The sequence below is a fragment of the Daphnia magna genome, linkage group LG1, assembly GCF_020631705.1.
Source record: "Daphnia magna isolate NIES linkage group LG1, ASM2063170v1.1, whole genome shotgun sequence".
NCBI lineage: Eukaryota > Metazoa > Arthropoda > Branchiopoda > Diplostraca > Daphniidae > Daphnia > Daphnia magna.
Genome location: NC_059182.1, coordinates 15967998 through 15990526, shown reverse-complemented (window position 1 = coordinate 15990526; position 22529 = coordinate 15967998). Strand labels below are relative to the sequence as shown.

The 22529-nt window shown below is 42.3% G+C and overlaps 1 protein-coding gene and 1 long non-coding RNA gene across 4 annotated transcripts in view; one reads left to right on the top strand and one right to left on the bottom strand.

The window, feature by feature from the left end:
* Positions 1 to 20: 20 nt before the first annotated feature.
* Positions 21 to 21076, top strand: LOC116932134. Its single transcript, XM_045170132.1, is given in 6 exon segments — positions 21 to 778; positions 15491 to 15533; positions 16375 to 16726; positions 18309 to 18415; positions 18793 to 19841; positions 19843 to 21076. Coding segments are annotated over 6 exon segments (1821 nt in total). The 5' UTR covers positions 21 to 764; the 3' UTR covers positions 20099 to 21076.
* LOC116932819 overlaps positions 9223 to 22529 on the bottom strand; it is a 25039-nt gene continuing 11732 nt past the window's right edge. Inside the window, exons 2-4 of one of the 3 annotated variants that reach the window (XR_006643814.1) lie at positions 19771 to 20005; positions 10095 to 10436; positions 9223 to 10009 (exon numbers count right to left, since the gene is read on the bottom strand). This is a non-coding gene — a long non-coding RNA (uncharacterized LOC116932819). The other 2 variants (XR_006643816.1, XR_006643815.1) reach the window with 2 other exon arrangements.

The window sequence follows — 22529 nt, the reverse complement described above, 5'->3', positions numbered from 1 at the left end:
CTACTACCTTGCCCTGGTCTTACCTTCAGCTCAGTCCTAGTTGAAACAGCGTTCAAGACGGACGTCGACTAACCGTTCAAAAAAAAAGGGAACAGAGTTCTGTTCGCTTCACATTCGACTACAGTTGGTATACAGATCGAAACTACCTCGTTTTCAGTCCTTAAACTTACTCAATCGAAACAGCCATCCAATCTCGTTTTTGAAGTGCCAAAGTCCGCTTCAGGATTAACGAAAAGTTAAAGAACCAAAGTGCCGGCCCATTATTTCAGTGCAAAATCAGAAATCGAAAGGAACAGAAACGAAATTTACAACAAAAAACACCCCCTATAAAAACGATCGGAGAAATTTTTCTTTTTTTAAAAGTTTGATTTGAATTTCAAGTTTGGCGCCATGACTTGGATCAGCTTGGATGGTTTGGCGTGAACTGGATGAGCGGTCATGATCCCGGTTGTTGGACGTCGGATGAACTTGCTGCTGGCGTCGTCGCCGTCGTTGTCGGTCGAGCCGCTGCTTCCGCCGCCGCCATCACCGCCGCCCATGTGGATTCATACGTGCAGTTGTGTTCAAAGTTGTTTCCCCTGTTCTCGTCTTCCTTCCGACTCGTCTCGCAATTGTTCCAATCGCGCTCCGCCAACCGGAGCGACGTCCACCGCTTGTTGGCTTCTACGCTCCATCGACAGTCTACTCGGCTCGGCATCGTCACCGTTTCCACATCGACACCAAGGTATCGGCCTGGAATCCTCATGCCGACTGGATAGCGCCACATGTTCATTCAGAGGTCAGTTTTGCACGTTTTTAATTAATTCCCATTCGTTTTTCTTTTCGCATTTTGACGCGGACAAATCGGATCGATTATCATTTACCCCCTGCGCTACTCACGTTTCCATAATTCGCTGCTGAATTTTTGTGTTTTCATGAAATCCGGTGATTGCGCAACGTCCGTAAATGGTGTATGTGCCGCTACGTGTGTGTGTGTGTGTGTGTAATACGGTATTATCAGTCCAATGTTCGAAATTTAAGAAGAACGCGGGCTAGCTGGTGGCCGGCTGCAACTACATCAGACAGTTGGCCCGGTGCATTCCACACGTGTTGCCATGGTGACTAAGTTAAGAAGGACAAAAAAAAAAAAAAGGGAGAAAATTGAATCGTTTGCGGGTCATCAGATTTTGTCCACTGTTTTTCCCCTTATTTTTCTTTGCCTCCAAAGTTTAATCCAATCAATTTATCTTTATTGTGATTGGTTTACTGGCTTCCGTGCTCTATCTTTTCCCTAGTACGAAACTCTGACGGCCCTTTCTGCTGATTTAATTTTTTTTTTTACATTCAACGAAGTTAGGACTTTTGCATATGGACTCGATTGAAGGTGACTGAAGGTCTCCACCAATTTAGCCCTCTGCTGCATATCCCACTTGATTTTATCGTCATGAATCCGTCACGTGTTGTAGCGTATGCGAAGTACCCAAATGTGTAGGGTAATGACTGTAAGCGATTCAGAGATCGAACATGTTATCCGATATCCTAAAACACGTTGATACTGGAGATGTTTAGTTTCGTTTTTGTTTCAACCTTTGGCTCATTAGTGGCCTGACGGCTGTTTCGGCTGTGATGGATAGTATAAGGTTTTAAGAAAAAAAAAGGGGGGTAGTGGGAGTTGAGGAGAGCGTGTAATAGCTGGGGAAAAACCTTCATTTGCGTCAGAGGCCAAAGAGAGAGAGAGAGACTGTAACGTGTCACGTTACAATCGTAATGACGTATCTTTGAAACGAAACCAACAAAACATCGACGGTGGTGTAATGACAAGGGCGATTGCTTTGGAATTCATGTGTTTTTTCAAGATCAATGCGTGTACAGTACGCAAACACCTACTGTCGTCAGATTGGGTGGGAATGTCTGGCCAGGTGTTGAAATCACGTGAGGTTCGATTTGTTTTTCTCTTTTAATCAGTCAGAGGGATTTAAGAACATTTTCAAACTCGGCTTTTGTTTTTCTTTCTCTTCGTCATCATTGTCTTTTCATTCCCAATATTCGTATTCCTCTCGCAGTTCATTTCAATCATTGCAAATGTGGGCCGCGCTCGGCATTCCACACCAAACCTCCTGGGGAGCTATTCAATTCTTTCTTTCTTTTTTGTCTTGTATCTTCAAACTTTATGTTCTCTCAATCCTTGTTAAGCGATCTTTGACCCGCTCGAAACTATAAGTGTGGTACCAACGAATGCGATTCAGGGCGAAATGGACTTTGATTCATTTTGGAACACCTTTTGTTTTCTTTCCGCTTCTTCTTCTTCTTCTTCTTCTCGACACACTGGATGAAAGAGAGAAAGCACAGAAGCCTCCCCATGTCTCCCTTCTCTCAAGAGGGACCCTTTTCTTCGCTGTTGGTCACTCGGACCAGCTTAAAAATCCATTCGTTTTGCTCTTGTTTTTTTTTTGTGTCTCTCTGCTCGCCTGTCTGCATTTTCGGTAGTTTCTGTAAGTCAATTTCGTTCTAAAAAGGTGGACGCGCATATAGTCTGTACGTTGGGACCTCCCACTACAAGGATCGCGCTAACGCTTTACCCACAGATCATTTCAACATGTTTGGGATTTCATTTTCATTTGACAATGTGAAATGGGAGAATTGGCTCTTTTGAACACCTTCACCTGACATCTCCCGAGGGACACGTCAAGCGTGAAACAAAAAGTGGAACATTTTAAAAGTCGCGCAAAATCACAGGTGGCAATCTTCCATTTTTTTTCTGCCTTTTTGTTTGTCTTATTGCAATGCCTTGTCGCCTGTCAGCAACCGGGACCGCGGTTTTGGATAATAGTGGTATTTACCTTATCGGGGCAGAGGATAAATGGATTTCTTTTTCTTTTTTTTTTTTTTTTTGAAATTTGGACGCGTGATAAGAAAACATTTCCATTTTTTGTGATGTGTTCATCCCAGGAGCTTTTTGAATTACGCACGAAAAAAGGAAGAATTAGGTCACTCTGAAATCTCCACTTGTTATTGCGTGTAACCGTTTAACCAGTAGACTATCTACAAGCTCGTTGTGAGTTTGATTTTTTCATAGTCTGTTTATTTTGTTTTGTGTTTTGTTTTTGTTTTTTTCGTTAACGAGTTAGCGCAGCAATGCGAGTGTGCCAACCGCCGCCCCAATCAAAATCACTGCGCGTCCCATCCCCGGTAATAAATCTGATACGAAGGCGGGGATTGTTTTTCTTGTTCTAGGGACTACTAAACTGGACTGACACAACCCTCAAAAAAATAGCTAAAAACAAAAAAAATCCAAATCATGAAAAATCGTTTGTTTTAGATTTTATTATTTTTTTTTAAAGAAACGAAAAACAAAAAGGAATTCATTTTTCTTTTTCTTTTCCCATTTTTACGATGGCCGAGAATTGATTTGAATATTTGATGGTTCCATCACTATGTGTGTGTGTGTGTAGTATCGTAGTAGTACACACACAGTGGATTGGTAGTAGTTTTGTAGTAGTAGTAACAGCAACAACAGCAAGCCATGAGGTGGGGAAAGGTGTTTGCGTTATCAGTTTCGGAGGCCCGGCGCGTTGTTTTTTTTTTTTTTATCTGGACGGGGGGATCAAAAAAAAAAAAAAGCGAGATGCCAACAACACCCCGGGACCGTTCTCTTCTATCGGCCCTCGTGTATAACCCACAACCACTTGCGTTGATCGCTCCGGTCGTGACTTAGGCCTAAATAAGGCAACAGAATCGATCACGCCGATCGTGTTGTGCGTAGAGTGTTTCAACCATAAAAATAAAAAAAAAAATGTTTTCTCAGTCCCTCAAAATGATCCATCAAGGACGGGTCAATAGTTAAAGGGCCGAGCGACCTCCCTCCCTGATGACAACCAGAGATGGACATGAAAAAAAAAGGTCGTTCTTCGACTTGGTTGAGAATGAAAAAGAAGAAATCAAAGAGGAGAAAAAAAAAAAAGAAATGTAAAAAAAAAAAAAAGAGAGATGACAAAACACGCATGACTTGTGGTCCCACGACTGTCATCGTTGCGGGCTGCTGTGCACACATTCCTTCATAGATCTCCACAAAAAAAAAAACGTTCTTTTCTTCTTTCCTCTATTTGGTGCTGGACACGGACCAGCCTTTGAACTCGTAAAGGTGAGCATTTTTTTTTAAGTCGGGTGGCTGCACAGAGTTTTTTTGTGCGTTTACAGCCACCAGGAGGCGAAAAATAATAATAAAAAAGGGCTCAGTCACGATGTCTGTACACATTGATCAGCCCAAGTGACGATGCACTTCGTCAATACAAACAAACGAGTGCGAGCAAGGAGAAAGGGAGAGAGTAGGCGACCCAAGACGACAGACAACAACAAAAAAATAAAATAAATCAGATAGAAAAGAAGACTTAAAAAGAGATTTTCACGTCCTTCGTCCGGTGCGTGAAACTTGCATCGCATTCGTGTACATCAAAGAAGAAAAGTAGGTTTCCCCTCATGCAGTCATGGAACACGGAAGATGTATGTATAACTTGAGAAGCAGGCAGATGTCAAACATAGCATTCACCAACTTAGAGCCTGCAATTTAGTGAACAGACGTGCGCTAGGTCTTCCGAGGCCAACGCCCTTTTGTCCAACTTGGCTCTGCCCGTTTGGGTTTCTATTACATCACTCTACCTCTTTTGACTCGCCTCCAGTTTGCCACTCTTCTTCGTACTTTTCAATTGCTATCTGACCGATATTTTAAATGAAACGACGAGGGCGCCTCAACAAACTTGACGAGCACATGTCCGTGGGACCTTATCAGTCCTACCCATTTGTTCTCCTTGCTACATTGCAGTTAGTAAGCCCCATCTTGTTTTGTTGCATGTAAGAAGCGCACCAGCCCGTGTAGACAGACCACGGGCCTCGCCGTGTTTGTCACGCTCGTTTAAACCTCCTGACGAAGAGGGGTGGCCCTTTCCTATTTTTCCGTATATTGCTAGGGCTCAATCGTTACACGCCTCATTAGCAGCTGCCCTCTCTTTCTCGCTGCCAATTGCCACGCATTTTTTCCCTTTGACAGGGGAGGGGGTATGCTCTCTCTCTCTCCCTTGATTCTAATCTGCTGCATTGGGGCGGAGAACGAAGTTGTGTGGAAGAAAAGGAATGAGAGATGAGCGATTGTTGTTCCGTTGGCTTGTCACAATGTCCGCTGCTCGCAACAGCAGCTGTGTTTTTCGTGCGTTTGATTGTGTGTCGTGTTCGTGTCGCATCATCTTGCTCCGTTGATGATGATGTGGCTTTGTCGACCGTGAAACGTTTTTTTTTTTGTTTCCCCAATTGGTTGGGAACGTACGTGCACGTGCCAAATAATAACGAGACCTTGCGGTCGTGCCCTTCACCTACCACACGCTGCTACCATTGACAACAAGACGGTATCGTTGTGTGTGTGTGTTACAGCACCTTGATCGTATATAGAAAGGGGGTGGGGGGGGTGGAACGAGAGGGGCTTGATCGTCATTAACATCATTCCTTTGCCTTTCTGATTATCGATTGAATCTCTCTTTGTGTTTTCCCCATCAACTTGGATTTTCGGTCCACGTCACTATCTGTCCGCTGCATTCTGAAAAGTAATTGATGGATGATGAATGCGACTCACTTGTAGGGGGGGGGAGAAGAGAATTGGTTTCGTGATCCACTCGATGGAATGTTTGTAACGTAGGGAAATTTTAAATAAAAAGAGGAAAGGAAAGAATGGTGCGGTTGTGTGAATGAAAAAAGTTCCTTATATATTTTCTTTTTGGATTGTGAAAGCTGAGATTGGAGAAACGTTAGGGGAGGAACGGTAATGTCGGCAAAGACGATCGTCCAAAATGCGTTGAAAATGATTTATAAAAAAATGTTTTGATCGATTTGTTCACGAGCATTTTGGGATTGAATTTGCTCGGCTCGACGGCTGGATTGGAGACAGCAGCTAAGGCATTTACAGGAGCGAAGCTGAACACAGCGGGCCGTATTCCTCGAACGAGGTGGGGATCAGCTGATTGAATCTCGATTAGCTTTAAATTTTCATCTTACATAGCAGTTGAAGAGAAGAGAGAGAGAAAGAAAAATGTCCGCCCCAAATCTCTCCGACCATATAAATCACGCTGCTAACAAGGTTAATTGAAAGAGGTGGTTTTCTTATTTGATCAACTGATTTCTCGAGGGTAAATTTTTACGAGCAATCACTTTTCCCAGAAATTGGGACGAACCTTTGGTCGGGATAGACACTCTTCTTTTTTTTCCCATGTCGGAAGCCAACAGTTGAGCGGGATCGGTCGTTTATTTGTATATATTATTTTAAAAAAAGAAACGTTGGCGGATGATGAGGCTCTTGGAAGAGTCGCTTTATATAGAAAGAAAAAAAGAAAAGCTTTTCATTTTTTTGTTTTCTTCAGTTATTGGAAACGTCAATCCACTCCAAGAGTCTCTTTCTGTTCGCGCCGTTCTTTGCGTTTGAACGAAACCCTCTGAGAAAAATGTCTTGTTGTTGAATAATGCATAACATAGTTGCGTGTTTCCACCTTTTTTTTTTTCTTTTTGATTTCGAACAATCGATTTCTTACAAAACATTACGGTCGTTTAGTTATTTTTTTTTTCGGGGCTTGGGGAGTGAAAAATATTTGTTCTCTCCCCAGAAATTCTCGGCTGTATCACTATCGTTTATTGATAATAAACTTTCAATATCATTTTCTTTGAGCACGAGAAGGAACGACTTGTTTGAAAGTTCTTTTTTTTTTTTTTTACGGTATATATACTCTGAAAAGAAAGAATTGATTGAATGGCGACTATCCGATGAGAGAGCGGCGGGGCTATTTCTTTTCTTTCTTGTGTCGACGAGCTTTTTCAATGTTATCGAGAGAAACGTTCCACGCACCACACGCGATTGTGTGTGTGTGTACATCACGGAGAGCTGATATGTTTTTAATGCAGTTGTTGTAGCATGGGTTAAAGACAAGGAGAGAAAAAGACGGTGCGGTTAAATCTTGAAGGGGGGCCTGGAATTGTTCTCTTTTCCCCCTCGACAGACACACGGCGATAAAGAGAAAGAGTCTCTAAGAGCTTTTTCTTCTTCTCCGTGTTATTCTCCTTTTTTTTCCTCTTTCATTGCCTCTAAGCGCGTCGCCATCGACGATCGAGAAATCAAAATAAATCAAAAGATGTTGGTCGGTAGCGGCTTCGTAATACATAGGCCTATAATATGTTGTCCATCCATCTTTCGAAGCTAGTGGTGTATAGCAATCTGCATATAAATTTTCATCGGTGAAAGAGGCTCACTGAGAAGGAGGTCCTCACCTTTTCAGGGAAGAGATGGAGCGCGGGAGCGCATCTTACCGTATGTTCTTATATAGATTTGTTATTCGCCGGTCGAGGTCGTGGAGGTCGCTCCGAGTCGGCGGCGGCCTTCCCTTTTTGAGTGTGTACATGTGTGTGTGTGTGCACTGTGTCTCACATCCACACGCTTCTGTATAGCAGAGAAAATAACATTTTGTTTTCTCTCTCTCTTCTTATTGTTGATGTGAATTTTCCCCTCTTCGACCTCCTCTTTCGCTTCACCTTCAGAGTTTGTGCGTCAGAAATGACTTGAGTGATTGGACCCTCTTTCACTACAACTGTGCGGCAGTATGTACGTGTAGTATGTAGTATATATATATCTCTGTGTGTCCGATACGTTATGTGTGTATACATACGTGTGTGTTGTATTACCTTTCAGGAAGGGAAAGAGAGAAAGAAAGAAAAGAACGAGAGGCAGATTACGTATTCTTTTTTCGGCGGGGTCTAGACTGATGGCGGCGAGCTGGGATTGATTTCCCATCAAAGCTTTCATTACATTGTGGAATGCTATTTCCAATGATCAGATAAAAAAAAGGGGAAAAAGGAGAGACGTGGATGAACATCTTTTCCCATACGGCACCCACCCCACACACGTATAATGCAGCGCGCATTTCGAACACCTATTTCCTATTTTGGTGGGCTGTTATTATTATCATTATGATTACATTCGATTTTTTTTTTTTTTTTTGTAATATTTTATTTCTATAATAATAATAGACTGTATAGTAGTCTATTAGTAGTCAATGTTGTGGCTTTGCTAATCGACCAATACGTTGTGAACGAGCGGCTGCAACTGCGGATCGTTACACGATCTGTTTTCAACGACTCCTCCCGAGCTTTTGTTTTTCTTGCACACCAGCAATGCTTCATTGAGCACTCGTGTTGTACTACGAGGCTGATGGTTTTCATTTTTTTAAATGTGATTGTTATTGCGTTGAAGGCTAAGACGGAGTCGATGCCACTCATTCGCATTTTCTCTTGTCGTTGACGAGAAAGATTGAAGAAATGTTTTGAAATTGCGAGTGAAATTTGCTTTCGTTGTTGGAGGTGTCTATACAATATACAACACGGAGCGCATAGAATAGCAAAGAGGGACAGAGAAATGAAAGAATAAAAGCAACCGGGGTGGAACCTTTACGACAGGGTCGCGCGCTGTCGGCGGAAAAGGCTGTAAAAAAACTCTACCCACAGTCGTCCCCACACCGTTCAATTAGAGCCGTGTTACAACCCTGGCCACTTGGAAATCTCCCCACCTCCCCCTACAAAAAAAAATACAAAAAAAAAAAGGTGCAGTGGAATGTATAAGGACACGTAGGCATATAACTTTACGTACATAAATACACGGGAGAGGTAAAGCGCTTTTTTCTTGACTATTTAGAAAAGAAGAAAAAAGAAGAAGACGATAAACAACACATTTTTTGTGTGTGTGTGTGTGTGTGACTTCTCGCCAACGATCCCCCTGTCTGCCCCCTCCTCTCTAATAGATGCCATTGCTTATTGCTGAAGAGCTAAGAGAAATGGATGTGTTGTCTTGTCAATTGGGATCGTACGCGCTATGCATGTCTCTATATAAGCACCGATTGTAACAAAAAAACAAAACAACAACACACCGTTACTTACCTGGTGTTTGTTGGCCGAAATGGCCGCACGGTTCTTTGATTTTCAACGGATTCACAGCAGCGGTGAAAATGTACAGAGGGAGAACGCAGTAATACAACCGTATCACAAGCTAACAAATGAGGTGTGTAATGGGGAGGGGGGGGCTGTTTATTTCGACCCGAGACTGTGCAGCAGGAGGAACACATTTGTGGAGGGCTATACACAACAAGATGAAAAATGAGGGCTTGTTTAGAATATAAGTTTTTGATTTTCCAGCTAGAAGAATCGTGTTGTGCATATATTAAATTCATGATAGGACCGTTGTAATTGACCTTAAACGTGAAATCCATCAAATCGTGAACAAGGAAAGGAGGGAAACAACGAAAATTCTATATAGCCGAAGACGTGGAGTATACTTTGCGGGACTTGTATCGTAGTAGTATTAGTATAGCGCTCTAGCAGTCGGGAATTCTTGAAGGAATGAAGGGCGTGTCACGACTCTGGGGCGGAATTATTATATCGTTTTTTGTTTTGTTTTGTTTTGTTTTTTTCTTTTTCTTTTCTTTAATTTTTTTTTTCTTTTCTTTCTTGCGCCTCCACCCTGGACTCCCTCCCTTCTCCTCCTTTTTCTTTCTTTTTGTTTTTGTGTGTGTGGTTCTGTTACGTCCTCCTCCTTGGCTTTGCTGGTCGTGATTAACGAGACGCGTTAATCATCATAAGTATCCAAGACATTTGCATAAGTAGCCGATGTGCTGTGCGAGTAGGTAGATGGAAACAAAAAAATATATATATAGAAAAAAGAAGGGTGTTGATGGCGGCTTCCCTTTCCACATGCAGTAGACAAGGCGAGGGAGAGCTCATTAGATGCAATTATAGCAGAACAAAAAAGAAATACTTTAATTTTATTTTTGTTTTTCTTCTTTTCAAAATGTACGCTGAAAAGTTTGGGTGTAATAGACGTTTCACCGTAATTTCTTTTGCTTTTCTTATAGGGCACACCAGACAGTGTGGGGGGTTAGAAAAGAAAAGAGAAATTAGGGAGGTCTCGGTAGACTTTCGAGAACAATTAGCCAGGGGTTGGAATCGCACAAACCTATAAAAAAAAAGAAAAAAGAAAAAGAAAGAAAATATCGATAAAGCACCAAGTACAGAATGATACGGCAATATCTTCTTTTCACCTCAACAGTTATGTCCATTTAGGTTGGGAATTATTATATTGGACAGCCGCTCGCGCGCGCGCGCTTCAAATGAATCGTTTTTCTCCACCATTTCTCCTGTTTCGGGATGGTCTTAGTGGGTCACTATGATCGCCATCGCGGCCTCCTTTTTCCCCTCCATGGTAGTGTCTTTATCTTGTTGCTCTTCTTCTTTTTGATCTTGCCTTTTTATTGGATGGTCGGTACCGATACTGTAATGAAGTCATTCCAAGGTTTTTCTTCTTCAAGAAGGAACATGTTATTTCGTTTGAAATGGGCCGGAAAGATGTGTCCAAACTGATAGGCAGAAAACACGGACATGTACTGGAACCCCCCATAAGAAAGAAACATTTTTAAACGGAACCAATTCGACTGATGAACTTGCCCAACTTGGGGTCCTTTTTCGACAATGAACTGGTCACAAATAATAAAAATCTATAAATTTCTATTTAAAGCGCTACGAAATGTATACACAAGTTTGGCCCAGTATTATCTGTCTCTTCGGAGAGAGACTGTACACAACTCTGTTGTTGTTGTGTGTGTGTGTGTGCGTGTGTGTAAACGACCTCTATGTCGTCCCCCCTCTCCGCGTTTTTCTTTTACCTCTCCACAGGCCCGTAGAGCACAGCGGCATTTGAAAATGTTTTCAGTTTCTCACAGGCAAAAGCGCCTTTTCTCTCTCTCTCTCTCGTCTACATCTGTATATGGTAGACGTATATACCAGACTATAGTTAAAGAGTGTGTAGATATATTGACAAGGGAGAAGCATGCTGCAAACGAACACATTTTTAGTGACATAATAAACGAGCCACAGGGATCGTCTTCGCTGTATACCTGTCTCTTGCTTAACGGACGGAGTTTTGCTGATGGCTTCTTTTTTTTTAGGGGGGGGGGTGTTTAATGAACGACCCATCTCTTCTATCTCTATTTTTTTTTTCTTTGTGATGTTTTTCCTTTATTTATTTTATTTTTTTTTTTTTTTTCAGAGAGGGGACAGAGAAAAGTTTTTTTATTCTTTCCTGGGTGGTAATACAATGTCATTCCTCTTGCTTTGTTTTCCCTTTTTTTTTTTACCTACCCCGAAAAAAAAATGTTTAAAATGTTTGAACCAGAAGTTTGTTTCAGAAGGGGGAGGAAATTCGAAACGGGATATGTCACATACGCATGCGCACAAGGTAAACCGTATCGGTCTTAAATACGGTATATCTGAAGCTGGACACACATAAAAAAAAAAAAAAAAAAAAGACACACTGTCATTTGGAGGTATAGGGAGGGTTTTAGTCTCTAATGTGTGTCTCGTTGAACAACAACAAATGGGTCGACGTTTTTCAATGAATTACCGATAGATGATGACAACCGGTTTTTTGTTGCTCCCCCTCCTCACTGTTTTGTTTGTCGTCTGCTGGTCCGTCTGGCAAATAAGGACAAGAATGTTCACTATTTGGATAGGATTCCATCATTAATATTTTTGTCGACTAATCGTTAACTCATCTGAATGCGCAGTGGAAATCACAATCGAACGAAAGCCAAAAACCCTTTAAAGTTTTCCGCTCTTATCTTTTGAAGGAAAAAAAAAACAAAAAAATTCGAAACTCTGGAATGAAACAAAATGCCGAATAAATATCCCCGTGCGTGTGCGTGTGTCAGGGTGTGTAATGAAGTGTCTTAAAGATTCGCCGCCTTAACGCCAACCGGACGCCATCACCTTGTTGATACGTCCGTCACTTTGATTCGGCATTTTATTTTTGCTCTCCGTTTTATAAGCGACCAAAATTCACGCGCTCACGCCTAATCTCTCCAAAATAGACGTTATTTTGATTGCATGCCAAGCGCATGGCCAGGTAAAGGTCACGCCGAGCGGCAGGCGCTGGCGGTAAGGACAAAAATCGGCACGAAAAGGCACTCGGATCACCAAAGCAAAATCTCAAGTCCAGTTTTTAATTGCCCTTTTGGAATTCCTTGCGAGCGCTAGTTTGCTTTTTACTATATTGCATTTTTCTTTTTTCTTTAATCAGTTTGCCGTTTCATATGTCCCGGGCAGCAATAAGAGAAACAATCTCTACGCTAAATCACATTTTATTTTTATTTTTTTCTTTCTTTTCCTTGAAATGTTTTGTTTTGTTTTTTTTCCCCCCTCGTGTATGCGCGTGTAATCTTTTGAGTTTGGTCGTCGTTCGTTTAAATAACCCGAGACGACGAAATATGAAAGAGACGGTAATGTTTTACAAGTTTTTTTTTTTTCTTGCATTCGGTCGGGATTTTTATTACAACTTTCAACCAATGTCGCCATCACATCAGTTGGCTGGCCGTAGTATAATAATACCGCCGTCCGGCAAACTTGGCTTGTTATAATTCTTTATTACACGTGTAGGCTATCCAGATAAAAAAAAAAAAAAGATCATCACTGTATCGTTTTAAACATTATCACGGTGATATTTTAGATCTATACTGGACGTAGTCACGAGTGTGGATGTCATTTAAGCTGAAGAATAATTACAGACCGATTTTTGTTAGTTTTGTGTACAGAGGTTTCGTTAGTTAAAGAGACGCGGGATTATATCTGGGAACTGGATCTTTCTCGTTTTTATTTGTATAGGACTTTTCCACTTAAACGCTACTAATAAAGCAAACACACACACACAGATCAAATGAGGTACAGACGTTGCAACTGGCGTCTATCGCGCCTAATCGCATGTAGAGTCAAGAGCATTTTTGTTTTTCTGTCGAGTCCGGAGCCAACCATTTGGACATTGAATTCAAATTTTTTTTGTGAAGCCTTCGTGTATTTATATTTTATATATTTTTTTCCCTCTCTCTCGTGTGTCGCTCTCCCCTTCTTATTTTTTGGTTTTTTTCTTCCCCGCCAGAAAATCCACACAGTCCCGACTACCGGATTTTCACGATCGGCGAGCCGTCTTTACGACAAGCCATTCCGACAAGATTTGTCGGAGCCTTTTCTTTTTATTTGCGTGTGTCTTAGCCTCGCCGCGCCCAGTGGTCTTTAAATATGTAGAGACACGAACAAATGACACTGTTAAACTCACTAAGCAAAAAAAAAAATAATAATAAAAAAGCTAAAAAACCCAGAAATCCTAACAAAGCGCGTCTAAATCAAAAGAAAAAAGAACCTCAAAACGGAACGCGATCGTTTCGCGTGTTTTCTTTTGTTTGTTTTGGATTCACCGTTTGATCGCCGACAGCGACACTCTTTCGCCTAGCTGCCAAACGTGTGTGCTATTAACGTTTCTTCGAACCGCCACGAAGCGATGGTTAGCTAGATAATTTTTTTGTTTTTTCTTTTGTTTTTTTCTGGGGGTTGGCTATTGTTTTCTCGGTTATTTAGTCATTTTTTGTGTGTGTGTGTGTGTGTCTTGTTTGTTTGTTGCCTCTTATTTATGGTCTTTTCTTATGTTCTTTTGTTGAACGTCGTCGACCTCGCGCAGATTTTTCTACTCTTGTGTGTGCGTGTGTGTGTTGTTATTCCTGAATAGTGATGAGGGGAAAAGGGAAATTTTGGGGTGCAATGTATGTTTTTCTCTTTAGAAAAAAAAAGGGACGGAGAACAAAAAAAAAAAGAGGAATTTCTGGCAGTTACGTGTCAAAAGGGACCGCCACCACCATCGTCTCTATGAGTCTACTCGCTCAAGTGGATTGCTCAATCATACAGAGAGAGAGTTTTTTTTTTTTCTCCTTAAAGAAAGAAAGTCTGGCCAACAAGAGAGAGAGAGAAGGCGTCCGATGTAATGAATTCAAGAAGCACCGCTGCGTTTGTGCGTCTCTTTTTCTTCGATTCCAATTTCTTGTGCGTTTTCCCCGCAACTGTTTCCCATATCGCGTGTGGTTCGCGGAACAGCGCGGTGAACCACCAACTCTGTCGACTCCTTAACCGGATCTTTACCAGCCTTTTTTTTTTTTTAACGTCTCTTCTACGTCACGATGTTGTTAGACTGGCTAACACACGCGCGTCATCGCCTCGTAGTTTTGTATAGGAGCCACGACGACTGGCGCCCCCGTAAGCCCTCGGAGTCATCTGTGCGCTACCGCATTTTGCTTTTGTTTGAAATGCGCTAGCGTGATTCACGCTAGCGCCCGCACTCTTCCTCCTCCTCGTTGTCGCCGTCTTTAGGACGGAGAAAGAAAGAAAAAAAAAAAGCAAAAAATCGAGCGAAAAACAAAACAAAATCTTATAAAACAGACAACAAGGAAAGGACGGGATGGAAGGCAGCGATAGATAACTGGCCGCATAGAGTCGTGCGGTGCTGCAGCGTTCAGTCGTGTTTTGATCGAGATTCCACTAAGATCGGCCTCGGACCCCATTATTTTTATTGATTCTTCTCTTGTTTATTCGATTATTCGAGTTTCGTTCGGCATTCAATAACAAGAGCGAACAGATAAGGGCCTAGTGCGTTGTGGTGTCGGCCAGTTGAACTGTAACCCACTGGTGTTGCCTGTTGTCCCATTATCAGGCCGATATTGGCTCGTCGATGCATCGTCTGGTGAAACTTTGTCGATAGTTTCGTGCATTCACGCCAGGTTGAATTGCGGCCATGCGATCCGACGGATTATGTTGCGCCACCTCCGCCTCCCCTTCCGCTTGTCGTTATCCAGGTGAGCTGACGCGATCCCCCATCCGATTTGAATGAAACGTTCGCATTTAAAAGGCGAATTTTGTGTTTCCCCCCCCGAGTTATGCGGATATTTGCCACTGCCGCAATGCATTCAAGGTCTGCCGTAATCTCTGTAAGGGAAAGAAAGAAATGTCAGAGCTGATTGTGAACGGTGCGCGGTTGGCGATAGATTAAATGTGCCCCGTACATGTTCTAGTCGTTACGCAATCAGTGGCAAGGACGTCTGATTTCTCGTCGTATTGTACATCATGCAGCGTGAGTCAAGCGATGAATTGAAGCTCCCTACCCCCGACAAACTAGGGGGAAATCTTTTCCCTTTTTTATTAAATTTTTTTATCCCCGATCGAAACAGGTGCAATATAACGAGTCATTCCGCCAAGTTAGACACGGAATCGGCAAGAATATAGATGACGACATCTCGCTCATTTATGATTGTATCCTGACAAAGCTTTAGGGTTTCCCCCCCCCTTTTAATTCACTAAAGCTGGGCGCTCGATATCTCTTTTCACGCTGCTCACGCTTCCTTTGCCTTATCTTTTCCCTAAAATAGATTTACGCTAAGCCAAAGATGAAGCCGGCCCTTGATAAGTGAATTCCATGACCAACCACCTAGAGACGGTTGCGTAGATGTAATAGTCGATCCGAAATGTCTGTGTACCCCCCGTAATCTGTGCTCCTCTTTCTCACTTTGATCTTGGTCGGATGTGCATCGGTTTTTAAAGTTTTTGTTTTATCTTTTTGGATGTTTAGGATACTGAGAAACGCCGTCCTAGCGTTATTACTTTTCCTGATGGTGAGTCACTATTTCAAATAATCAATTCGATTTATATTCGTTGTGTGTGTGTGTGTGTGTGTGCAATTTGTTATGCGGGAAAACTGCGATGCCTGCATTGGCTGACGCATAGGCACAAGTGCGCGCAAGTTTGTGCAACAAGATTGCGTCGAATCGACAGTTTGATTCAACACAACAAGCCCGAAAAAAGCGAAGCCGCTCTTCATCCGTGCCAGATGTTTAGCAGCAGCCAGCCAAAAAGCATCATCAACATAGTTTTTGCGAAAAGAAAGAGCGAGAAAATTACGATGGCGTGATGTCATGGAAGGCGCACGTCAAAGATGCCAAAACGATGTTTTCCTCGGCTAGATGGTTTGCGGCTGGATTAGAAGGGTTGTTGGGTATATCAGCAGAAGAGAGTTTACACTCGATTTTGAGTACAGCGAGAAAGAAAGGAAAAAAAAAGCAAAACTCCTCTTGTAGTGATTTATTTGTACGTCGAAAAAAAAAAAAAAGGAAGAGGATAGCAGCCAGCCAAAAGATAAAAATCTCCAATATTGGGAAAGGAATAAGTATTGGAGTGGGTTCAGAGGCCATTGGTTCTCTCGCTAAGGGAGTGATGAATGAATTTGCATACCGACTGCTGGTCATGTGTGGCCGTAGATGATCAAACAATGAGTCGCCAGAAAAATGGCTCAACGCAAACAGGCAAAGGCGACATGCGTAGTTGGTGTTAATAACGAAGAACCTTGGCATCGTTATTTCTTTATTCTTTTACTGTTAGGTTCTTCTATTTCATTTTTTTAATTTTCCAGCAACAAAAAAACAACAAAACAAAACAAAAAATGTATTTGTCCTTCAGGTGGCGAATTGCGCACCAAGCAGGCCGCGGGAGGACGCCGGCCGAGTGCCCGGAAATCCAGCATCATACCTGCCATCCGTCGTTAGTAGCAACAGTGGTAGCGGTAGTATTAAAAGCGGACACAGGAGAAAGGCGGGGCCGATTTCTTCCGCAAAAGGAAATGCAACTGCTTCTGACCGAACCGACCCCGCCGCCTTCATCGTTAAAGATCATCCGCCCAACGAAATCACCGGATTGCAGAGGGTCTACAGATGGAGCACGGCTTGCTCGTCGCTCCGTTCCGGCGGCGATCTGTTGCGTCTCCTGCCCAATGGAACTGTCGACGCTCGCGGCGGTCCCACTGACCCAGACAGTGAGTTTGCTTTTTTCTATTAAATATATATATTCTAAATCATTGAAATACGTGAATTTTTCTTCGTTCCTTTTGCGTTTGTTTGCTGCGTTTTGTCGACGTGATTTGATTAAAAATAGTGGAACGCAGGGATTCTCCGTTGAGACTATGAATGTACTCGTCCCCAAAAAAAGACATCCATTCAGAAAGTCGTTGACAATAGCCAACAATAGCTCTGTACCACGGGTACAAGTTAACTGCTACTGCATTCTTCCTTATTTATTTTTTTTTGAAGGGGGGGGGGGGTTATGAAATTAGTTTTTATGTTTCTCTTTGCTGGCCCGTAGTCTGTCGGCGACCTTAGCTGTTAACTTCCAACAATTACCACTAGCACTACGACTACTATGCGAAGAGAAAGAAGAGGACAAGAAGGCAAAAAACAAATTTCAACAAAATAAAAAATGAAAGAGAGCTAAAAGAGAAGTGGGCAAAAAAAAAAAAAGGAGGAAGGAAAGCTGGGCGAATATTGACACAAGCCCCCACTTCTGTCTGCGCTCACCGTTGTCGATGTGAAAATGCTCGTTTCAATATTCCCGCGCGCGAGTTAACTGCAGACACTTACACGCACGCATATATATACTAGCGTCAACTAACCAACTCGAGTGTTGTGTCATCTGTGTCAATAACAAACACGGCAGTCATTAGTTTGACTTCTTGTACGTATGAGTGTTTTCTTCTTCTTCCTCTTTGTTTTCCTTTAGCTTCTTTTTATTTTGTCCTAAAACATTTTTTCCGCAGCTGCCATGATTTTTGAATGGACGCGCAACTCTGGCGCCCATTCAGTTCCAGCACTGACGATGCGTTTACAAGAAACGCAGAAACACGATTTTTTTAAAATTATTTCTCAACGAGAATCGGTTCATTGATTTAAAAAAAGAAATTGTAGATCTAACAGTAGGAATTTAAAACAGGTAAACTGATGAATCTAATGAACCAGGATGAACTAGGACAATTGGGAGATGCTAATTGTCATTTATTGACATTGGGCTATCGGTACCCCATAAAAGTGGAGTTCGTCTATCGCCATGGGTTGAATGTCCACTGCAACAGTCAGCTTTCTATTTGATTTCGGATTTTGACAATGAGAAGCTGAACAAATAAAAACTGAGCAGCGAGTGATCCTTAAGTTTCAATCCATCCCTCTCTATCTAAGGAAGCAAATAAATAATTGAGGACGCGACATCGCTAATCCCAGTTAGACTCTATCAGCCCGTATCGAAACAAAAACATTCGGCCTTATGGGGAAACTTTTGAAGCTACGCTCGATGAAGCTTTGCTCTTCTTTAATCTTCGCCGTGGCCCGAATTTGTTGTTGTTGTTTTTATCTGATGACGTTGGTAGTTTTCACAGTCTCGTTCGAAACGCGCAGAATGTTGTTGGCAAGAAATCATTTTGTGTGTGTGTGTGTGCTCATGTTAACATTGGGGAATGTGGCGTGACGAGTGACAATAAAGCCAACAACAAAAGAGAACGATAAAAATTCAAAATGAGAGAGAAAAAGAAAAGCAAAAAAATTTATTTAAAAAATTGTTTCCGATTGCAGCCGATATCGAATTGTCTTCAGTTGGTCCCGACGGCAAAATCTACATCATCTCAAAATCGAGAAAGCTTTACCTCTGCTTCACCAAGAAGGGCAAACTCGTCACCAGGGTAAGCAAATTTCTATCTTTGCCTTTATTCCTAAATTTCACGAGCCAAATCTCCATATACAGTCCCTCGGGCACGAGAGAAAAAGAAAAGGGCCGTGACGATAAAGATGTCGAATGTTTGGACCAAACGACATGCGTGATCGTAAATCAAAATACTTTGAGAGAGAATGTGTTTTCAAGAGAATTGTAAGGCAAGAAAAAAAAAGGACGACAGCAATGCGTCGAAAAACTCGAATAGTTGTCAATATGGCCGTAGTAATAAAAATCCAACGACCCCGCGCTAGCGCTATGTAATGGATGTTGCACGTTTTATTCATGCCGTTCTCTCTTTCTCTCTCTCTCTCTCTTTCCACCTGTTTTGTGTTCGGTTTAACGTAGGAAAAGCCTGGAGGAGACAAGACGCTTTGCCAATTCTACGAGACGTTACGGCAGGGCAACAGGCGCTTCGTCAGCGTCTACCGTCGCCATCATCACCACAAGCAGCCACGCAAAATCTCGCAGCACCATGTTCCATGGCCGGTGCCGTTGCCCGGCTTACAGGATAGGAGCTGGAAAGATGGAAACCCTTCGTTACCACCTGCCAATGGCCAGGGCGTAGGATTGCCCGATGGCCAGTTGCACGCAGACGACTGGCAGGTCGGTTTCGGCCGATCGGGCGAGTCTCTCAAAGGCTCTGCCTGGCGCAATTCCAAGCATCGCAACTGCTTTGACCTGGTCGAGCATATCGACCACGTTCGTCCGTCGGTTGTCGATCAAGTGTCGCCCGTTGGAAGCAATCAAATGTCACTGATCTTTCAAAGTGAAAACAGTGTGCCAGAGCGATCGAGTACTGCTGTTGGCGTCGATAAACCCAAAAAGATATCGACCAGCAGTCCGGCACGTAAAAACAACAAGGCCAGCCATCACGAGAGGAGTCCAGCCAAGGACAGGGACGCTGGCAATAGTGGTAGTGTTGGTGGTGTCAGTAAAAACAGTGCGGGACGGACAGCCGTCAATCACAAAAATGTTGCCGCGTCGAGTAATGGCTGGAAATCGGGTCTCAGAGAGGGTGGAGCTGGCAGACGGAACAAGATCAACCACCACTCGTCGGGCAGTAGCGGCAGCCAGAAACATGGGGCCGCTGTCGCCGGTGAGGAACACGGGCGAGCAGCGCGTCCGAGAAGCGGCAAAACGAAAGCGAAAGGCGTGAGCGCCAAATCGGCTGGCGAAGGCAAGTCGCATCCGGCGGAGACGGAACTGTTTGCGCCCGTCGAGTTTTGGAAGAACACGTTGCTGCTCGATGATGAGAAATACAACGACGCCGTCATTACACCCGCCGCCCCAGCTGCCATGACCAACGTGGATTTCGATTCTTACCTGGCCGAAACGGAGCGACTTTTAGCTCATCCGCAGGAAGTGATTGGCGGTGGTGGTGAAGAGGGTGAAGCTTACTGCCGCATCTGTTGTTGAATATGCTCCGGCTCCATCGACTTCTTCTTCCTCTCCTGTTCAGCGTTCCGCTTTCATCCAGCGCGACTCGGGCGGATGGGAAGAGGTGATTATTAATCAGTCGGATGCTTCACGTCCAGCCGCTAACGTGCCGCCATCGAATCTGCGACAACACGATGAGATGTTGGTTATTGACGATCGTGCCGATGTGTGGCAGACGCAAATGAAATGGAACAACAATGAGAAGGAACAGTAAGATCACATTGTTGCCCGTGACAAGAACTGCAAAACAAAAGACTCTGCTGCTGCTGAATTATTTTTTTTTTAAATTCTACTCGTTCCCGCGCGATTTTTCGTATATAAATACATAAATGTTTGTGTGTGTGTTTGTTTTGTTTTTTTTTGTACCCAACTATTATACCCTCGGAATTTTACATATAATAATCCGCCGCCAAAGTCCCTTCTCTTTTTGAAAAAAATGTTTGTAACTTTTTTCTGTTCCCTCATTCCCGATTTTTACTATAACTATTGCGACATTCTGAACGCTCCCAACACACGTATTTTTTGTACATTGCCCTATAGTTTGAAATTGTTTTGACCTTTCAACTACATCCTCACAGCTCCGCCGCTCAACTTCATTTTCTTTTTAACGCCGAGATTAGCTCTCTCTCTCTGTCTCTCTCTCTCGACTCTTTCCCGTTCATACACTAACTCTCCTGTCCCTTCCAAATACTAAAGTATATATTTGAATGTGAACGTCGTGCCAATATGTCCTTTTCAAAATTCGTTTTATTATTGTACTCCTCTGCCCTTGAATGTTTGTATTGATATTGCCATACTATATACCGCCACCGGGTCGAGTCACGTGACAGTCTTTAAAGAAAAACAAAGAAAAACAAAGAAAAACAAGCAAAAAAAAAACAACAACAACAACCAACAATGTTGCTCTCTCTCCCTATCTCTCTCTCTATTCCGATCATCGGTGCCAGATCTGCTTTCCCTTTCATTAAAACAAAAAACAAAAAAATCTTATTTACATTTGTACATTATTTCATGATTGTGTTTCTCTGCATCTCTCCGTTTGTCTCTTAACTATTTCATCTCTGCAAATGCGCAATGTTTGCCCGTGTAATGTCTGTACAGCCCTATCGCAGTGTGCTACTACTGTACTACTATTACCTACATGGCCCCTTCCATCATTTCAACACGAATAAAAAAAATAATAATAAATCAATTTTCCGTGCGCGTTTTTCTTTTGTTGAAACATTTCAATTTTGTGTGTGTGTGTGTGTGTGTGTGTGGCCACAATCATAGTATTTTACGAGTGCTCGTCGCCGTTAAAGGCTTTTCATTTCTTTTGAACGCGTACACCACCACATAAAAAGATATAAACACACGATATACCTTTCATAATTAATCTTTTTAATCTCTTATCCTGACTTTTGCTTAGTTTCAAATGATTTTTTAAACAAATTTGGCAGAGGAAAAACGTTTAAACAAAACAAAAAACTATTAACCTTTTTGAATAACTCACAGGAAATTTAGAAATTCTTTGGATCCAAAAAAAAAATTATAATAATGAATAACAATGACTATGGTTTTAACGGGTTAATGGTTCTTATTTCAACTTCCACTATGTTTCCCTAATTCCTGCCCAAAAACGTCACCACAAAATATCCCGTGTTCTTTTTCGTTTGTTTTTATTTTATTTTTTTTTTTCCTCTTCTTTTTTTCCGCGTTCGAAAGTTATTGTAATTCCCTATACTTGTTGTTTCCCTGAGATTGTATGATTGCTGTATCGTGTCACACAACAATATACGTTAGGATATGTTCTGAAAGAAAGAAACAGAAACACAAGCGCTAATTACTATGGCCCCTTTTCGTTTGCATTTTCGTACAATGGATGGATGTAGATGGGTGAACACTTTGCATCCGCAAACAAAACAACAACAGGATGGAATACGGGAAAAAGTTGCAGCTGGATTGTGCGTTTGTCGTTCAATGTTTGAATGATCGCAACTGACCGATGGTGATTGATTGTTTCCTATTCCGATCGGTTAAAAAACGTGGACCAACAGACAGTACGCCGGAGGTGTTTGAGAGCGGCTTCTCTTTATTGTTGAATAAGTTTCATTTGTCTATTTGTGTATTGGAAAGAACGAAGAGGCGATCATCTGCCGTCGTATTGCAGATGTTTCTTTTGTGAACCATTTTCCATTTGTCAGAGCTATAGGGGAAACTCGCAAGTACATTCCCTGTTCTGTGTGTGCGATTTGGGCTTTGAAAAATAGGGAACGTTTATTCCAGACTATCTGTGAGGGTCCACCACATTCTCTTTTGTTTTTTAAACATTGAAGTTTGATAGGAAAGGTCATTGTTAAAAATCCGGTGAGCTTGGATAGGTGGCCGCCTGTTTTGATTACGTTTCAGAAATTGGATTTTTCAGAAACTAATCGATCGTGATCAAACCCGGAAATACTTTGAAAAGGTACGTAACGACCTTATAATTATTATCTCAATCGTTTCTCTTTTCCTTTATGCTTAACCTTTTTTTATTTGATCATATTTTCACTCTTTCACGTCTTTTCAATGGCAGTTGAAGAGCTAGTTGCACGTGGTGAGCAGTTATTGAGGAGTTAATATATAGACTACTAATACAGCCGAGACTTAACGGCGGATGAGAATGG